Genomic DNA, 7,147 nt, shown 5'->3' on the forward strand with positions numbered 1-7,147 from the left:
AATATTAATTTTTTAAAAAATTCAAAAATAAAATTTTATTTCATTTTTAATAACACTATTTTAGATTTAATTTATATTTTTAAGGATCAATACGAATGTTATAAATAAAATCTCCAGAGTTAAAACAATTCTAAACAAATATTTGATTTGGTAGAATTTAGTTTTAAGTAATTAAAACTTTAATTTATACATTTATTTATTTAAAAAAAAGAAAATAATTTAAATATATTTCAGATAAAATAAAAGTATATAATAATTTAAACTTCACTTCACTATTTTTAAAATTATTTTAATATACAAAGTGACTCAAAAGTGAGTTAACTATTGTAAAAACTAAATTGTTCTCTTATTCAAATACATTACTTATATTATTTAACATTGTTTTAAACTTAATTTACCATTCATATTCACAAATATATCTAAAAAATCTTGAAACAGGGTAAACTGACCTTTGGACCACCCTTTAAATTTTCGTTACATTCTCGTTTATGGAGGCGTGTTACAGTTACATTGCAAGTCAGTTTATCACTGTAGTATCTGTTGATTACACGAACAATTTCTATCGAGTGACTTCCCTACCGTTTATTTATTTATTTATTATTTTAATTATTTTCAACATATTTTATTCATTGCATGTTTTTACAATTATTTATAAGATAAAAAATTAGGGCACTTGATTAGTAAATTGAAAGATTTAAGGTAGATTAAAAAAGAAAAGAAAATAAAGTGCCAAAAAATTATTAAAAATACAATTTTTTTTTTAAATAAATAATTTCTTAAAGTAACAAAATTTATGCTTGACCTAAATTCAATAATTTTATATTTGCATAAATTCATAAATTTTTTTATTATATTTGTTACGAAGTTCTTAACAAGTGTAACCTGGATACACACACAGCTTTAAATACTTGCCAAATTTAATAATATTTGTTATAATTTAAAATGGTAAATAATAGATTTTACTGGACAGCATGGAAATAATCTATCAATTAGAAGCAATTATTTACCAAAATAATTCAAAAAATAAAATTGTTTAACGTGTTGAACAATAGATTTATATTGAAGAAACAAAAGGTGTAGAAATAAGGAAACGAATTTAGCTTTATCCTAGATAAAGATATTGTGTTCATCAGGAAAAAATCACAAACATCAATCAGCCATTCTATCGCTTCATCCTCATCACTTTCATAGCAATTGATAGGTTTGTCACGAGGACAGTTAAAAATTAATCTTGCATCGTGAATCAATAATGAGCGATTGATGTTAACCGAAGAAAAAGGTAAATGAAAACACAAGTAATATTTAAGTATATTTGTAGAGAAGCTAAATTAAAATACGTTCAATTAATTTGTAGTAATTTATGCAAAATCTTAAAGCAACCTCCAGAAAAATGAGGTTGTCAATGCGTGTTTTGAAGGATTTTAAAGCTTTTCCGGTGTACTTTTTCTTTGGAAAAGTGTTTCAAATTTTAGGGAAAGACATAAAAATATAGCTTGTTATTTTAACATTTTTAATATACAAAGAAAATTTAAATAATTATATATTTTATTTTTACTTTCCCGACTCTCTTATATATAACAGAGGGAAAGTATGACCATTGGTCCCTCAAGATTTTTTATATTTTTGGACTCGAGGACCTTTGAACGTCGAGAAATGTAGAAACTTCGGGGGCGGTTTTCTGTATGTATGAATGTTTGTATTCGTGTGTTTGGGTGACACGATTTTGTTTCACCCTCTTTGAAACTTAATAACTCCAGTGTCTTTCGTCGAAAATTTGTGAAATTTTGCAGGGAGGTTTGTGTATTAGGGACATCGATGCTATTAAATTTTGATGGTTAAAGGTCAATGGGGTGGGGAGATAAAGAGGTTTATGTGTATCTCCAGTAGGATCTCATTTAATGACGATTTTACTGGTTATTAGCATTTACAATTTTTTTATATAAAAACCCATCCCTATCCTCTTTTTCCCATTTTATAATAATTGAAAATATAAAAAGATTTTTAAAATAAAATACCGTAACAGACGGTGCCAGACACGCAGTTTTAAATATTGCCGAGAAAGTTAAGCAACTTATTGCTGCATAATTTTTATGTCTGTTTTACTTCACGATGTAGACAAAAATGACTTCAAATTATTGAAACATCCACTTTACTAAGTACCGTATTCTTTATACATTCGTTTGCTAATACGCGTTTTAAGTTTTCTTCCCTCTTCTATTGGCTAAAATACAAAATCATTGTTATGATTTCATACAGTATTATTAAACTTCATAAAATTTTTCTACATATCCTGATTCGCATCTTATATAATCAGTGCTATTTGTTTTTTATATTAAAACTGACATTCAATATACTAATATTCTGTCAATAATTTACTGCATACATTATACATGCATATTTATTATTCAATAAAATTTTACTTATAGTTTTACAACAATATTTTATTTATTCACTTATACTTTAATAGGGACTTTAATTTACATAGATGTTTTATCAAAGATGCATTTGACACATTCATTGTCCATGATATTAACTTCACAAAGGTTCCTTACAGTATATAATAATTGATATAGCACGTTATTTAGTCTTCATTTCCTGTTTATGTTTATTATTTATCACTTATTATTATATGGAGTGTTGTATTATCTTTTTGTTTTTATTTGTCTATAAATAAAAAAACTACATTTAATATGTAAATGGAGTACTACAAGAATAAAAATATTTATAAGTAATTTCCGATTATCTATTTATAAACGAACAATTAATATTTTATTGTCTTGAAATGAAATATGTGAAACGTATCCTTAAAAATAACACTTCTAATATTTGATGATAATATTAACTATTGCCTATTGATTATAAATGTTGTTAACCTAATTAATGGGTCGATGTTTTCTGTTTACATATTCATCGTCAAAAAATTTCATTGTAGTGTCATATATTATTAGCGTAATAATATATAACACTACAATGAAAAATAAAAACGATAAAATTGTATAATTGATTAGTATTTGGTGTATTAATCGGATGTTACGCATATTTATTTATTTTTTAATTAAATTAGTAAATTGTAAGAAAAGAGAGCTAGAAGTATAATATGTCGTATTTCGAGTTATTAAGAATAACGTGTCTAGATTGGAAGTAACCATAGAGAAAAAGTTGCATAGATTGAACACCAACATGTAGTATATTCAAAAATGTTCAAATGNAATCTAAAAGATGCTAAGAATCCAATACTGATGTTCTTTTTGCACGATTCGTTCCACTCCATTAATTGAAAAAGTAGCAAAATATTATAAAAGAAACTCAATAAATAAAGAAAGAATGTTTATTCGTTGGAGAAATGCAAACGTTTGATAAAATTTGCAATAACTTATGTTATTGTAATTATTGCAAGATATATCTAGGAAACGTAAAGATGTTTACAACTAAAAGCACTTCCTTCACGATATCCCTCGGAGCTAATTCCAAAATGGGGCCACTGTGTCAACTCCTCGGGTTCGAATTGTATGAGAAAACTGTTTTGACATCTCCATCTACCACAGAATAAACATACACAAACATATAGAAACAGGAAGTGATGCGGATGCTGACAATCCACTTCCTCTTATTCCCTCTCTAATTTCAATCATAGAAACTTAAAAAAAATTCTCATTAATTTAATTGAAGAGTTGATACTTTACGTTATTACATAATTTACTATATAGAAGTCTATAGTATTTATTGTCGTTTTAATTTAATTACAATCGATACTCTCCCTCCCCCTTTTCTCTTTCTATTTGACATTGGCTTTACCTTAGTGGAGATGGAAAAACAGAAACCAAGAATAACCAGGAAATAAGAACATAATAAGAAACCTTAAAATATATATATATAATATTATATAAATCCCGATCTAAGAGATAATTTAAATGTAAATTAATAAAATTATTAAATAGTTCCACTGTTATAAAATGACACTTTTATACTTGATTATAAAGGAATTTAAATTATTAAAAATAGTTTAAAATCGTATAGAAATGGTAAAATATATTCTAAAAATTATGTAGTGTCAAAAATTTTAATATTTATTACAATATTTATGAGGTAATCGTTACTTCACAGACGTGAATCTCTGGAGAATACAAATATATTTATTTATTTTTTTTTATTGATGTTTGATCGTATGTTTTTTTATTATTATTTTTTTTACTTAAAAAAATGAAAATTTTAAACAATTTTTATGCGATTCAAAATTCAGTTAACCATGTATTTAAGATAATACGAATATGATTAAGTATTAAAACATTCAGATACGATAACAATTTCTTCTTTATATGAGTTAACTGACTTTTGAACCACTCCATTGAGAATATAGGGGATGATGTAAAAAGTCAGTTACCCATGTATTTGTCTTTCGTATTTCAGGTACACTCGTGAGTACGAATCATCAAATGAGATTAGAGTAACGTGTTTTTCTTATGATTAAGTATGAAAATATATACAATGGTTAACTGACTTTTGGTCACAGTATTTCTTTAAAAAAAATTAGAAATTTTCATTTAATTAAGTCAAACTTTTAATTTAAATCATATAATAAGTTAATTAAAAGTTATAAAGTGAAAATATTTTCCTCCTCCTCATCCAATAAACAAATTAATGAACTTTTATAAAAATAGAACATCAAACACATTTATTTTTTTTAAATTAGAAATAAATGTAAATTAAAACTTTAAGCAATTTATTAATTTTATGAGGGGTTAAAATTTTCTAGAAGAAGAAAGAAGAAGACAGACATTATCAACAACACTGAATCAATACGTTAGTAAATGTATTATGCATCACTCGTCTTCACTAAACCAAACTTTTGATGGAAAAATCTTTTAGAAAATCTTCAAAAATAGTCAAAATAAATACGTGTTTTTAATTAAAATATATATCAAATTTTAAAAATAAATATTTTAAAATTACAATTCTTTTTTTTTTTAAGAGCAATTATTCTAAAAATGGCTCCTCCTTACTTAAGAGTAAGAATCATTAATTCGTGCTTAAAATATTTAAATGCGTATAAAATAAATATTTAACTAGAACATTTATTTATTTTTTTAAATAATAATAATAAAAAAACAATGTATTATATTATTATTATTATTAAAAAATAAGTGAAATTGTTTTGAGAAAAATAAGAAGATATCAATGTTGATTGGAGAAGAGATGATTAGATGATTGCTAATGATAGTATTATGGGCTTACAGCAAAAACAGATTTTATCTGCTTAATCATTAGGAAAAAAAGTAAAAAAAATATAATAAAACAATGACGTAAACAACAGTGATCACAATCAGAAATTGTCTACAGACAATTCGGATATAGTGAATTTCTGATTGTCTCATTCTTCTCCTTTGTCTTTAGAGTTAAGCAAGATAGAGACCAAAAATCAAATAAAACAGAGCGAATTGGTATATAAAAAAAAGACAATTTTATTAAGTATTTATATATTAAAAATAATTAAAGTTTCGAGTGTTTTCTTACTAATTTCAGATTTTAATATTAGACTAAATAAGTTAAATACTAAATTTTTATTCGGTTTAATATAGTAGATTCATTAAAATTTTATATTAAAAATATCCCAAAGATAATAAAAATTAATATTGATTAAATTGCTAAAGGGCAATAAATTCTGACATATAAACAACTCTAATTATCTAATTTAAGCAATTAAACCAGCCTTAATATGGAGAAGAATTAATAAGCAAATTTAAAGTTATCAGTGATATAAAATAAGTAAAAAATCCAGCAACAAATTGCTTAACTCTTCAGGCAAAATTTAAAATTTTGGTGTCGTCATATGTTACGATATCTTATTTTAAAAACTATTTTTAATTATTGTAATATGGCATAAAGCTTAATTTTGAGGTTAGAGATGGGTTTTATTAAAAAAAAAAAAATTTAAATGCTAATAACCAGTAAAATCGTCATTAAGTCCGACCCTACTGGAGATACACATGACCTTCATTATCTCCCCACTCCCTCGACCTTTAACCTCCAAAATTTAAGAGCATCGATACTCTTAATACACAAATCTCTCTGCAAAATTTCACAAATTTTCGACAAAAAGTACGGGAGTTATTAAGCTTCAAAGAGAGTGAAACAAAATCGTGTTACCACTAATACAAACATCCATACATAGAGAGAAACTCCCCAATTTTTTCCTTTGTTGACGTTCCAAGATCCTCGAGTCCAAAAATATAAGAATTTCGGAACTCATTTTTTAACCGATGGCCATACTTTCCTTTTGTTAAAATGAAAGAATTTTAATTTAGAATTAAATAATTAAAAATTCCAAAGAAAATTAAACTTACGTAAGTGATAATTGGGAGATTCCAAGCTGCAGCAACCAGTGCTTCGGATGCACAATTGAACTCGAAACCAATAAAGGCCACAACCCCTTCGTCCTTCATCTGTGTCATCTTCCTGATAGCCATTGGAGTGTTGGGTTCTCCAGTGTCTCCCGGTATGTAACTTAAAGTATGGTTTGGTAAAATGTCATCCCTGCTATTGATATCATCGATTGCTAAAGGAATGGTTCCAGCTATAAGTTTACCCATGCTATCATGAAATCTAAAAGATGCTAAGAATCCAATACTGATGTTCTTTTTGCACGATTCGTTCCACTCCATTAATTGAAAAAGTAGCAAAATATTATAAAAGAACTGTTCTTTAAATGTAAATAATTGAACCATCCTCTTTAAATTCTTATTTATTAAATAAATTACTTCTCATTTTACAAATCTATTCTCGTGTAAATTCCTGGTTTAAGAAATAAAATTGTTTATATATTTATTTATAAAATATTAGAATTAAAATAACTGCAACTTACTATTCTTTACAAAATTTCCGGTTGTTATGTGTTAGTTGGGAGCGTAAGAGAATGGAGGATGATGATATCGGTCGACAGTCGACGACACTTTAGCACGTGGTCACTATTCACGTGCATTTGTAGTCAACTTCTCGTCTCGTTTTCGTCGAAGGCCCTCTAGTGATGATCGTTTGTAGTTGGAGAATCCCACTGTAGTACACTTAAAGCATTGTTATTGATTGAACTGTTGAGGAAAGAGAAAAAAATTCAGAAAATTTTCAGTTTTCTTGAATTAAAATTCTGTTTTAC

General features: G+C 26.0%; 1 protein-coding gene across 1 annotated transcript in view; it reads right to left on the reverse strand.

The window, feature by feature from the left end:
• LOC111630033 (guanylate cyclase 32E-like) overlaps positions 1–6,772 on the reverse strand; it is an 81,624-nt gene extending 74,852 nt beyond the window's left edge. Inside the window, exon 1 of the mRNA XM_023374035.1 lies at positions 6,342–6,772. Within this exon, the coding sequence (XP_023229803.1) occupies positions 6,342–6,722 (381 nt within the window). The 5' untranslated portion in view covers positions 6,723–6,772. The remainder of the gene's footprint in view (positions 1–6,341) is intronic.
• Between the last annotated feature and the right edge of the window lie 375 nt (positions 6,773–7,147).

The sequence above is a fragment of the Centruroides sculpturatus genome, unplaced genomic scaffold, assembly GCF_000671375.1.
Source record: "Centruroides sculpturatus isolate CEXI.00-Female unplaced genomic scaffold, Cexi_2.0 scaffold646, whole genome shotgun sequence".
Classification (NCBI taxonomy): domain Eukaryota; kingdom Metazoa; phylum Arthropoda; class Arachnida; order Scorpiones; family Buthidae; genus Centruroides; species Centruroides sculpturatus.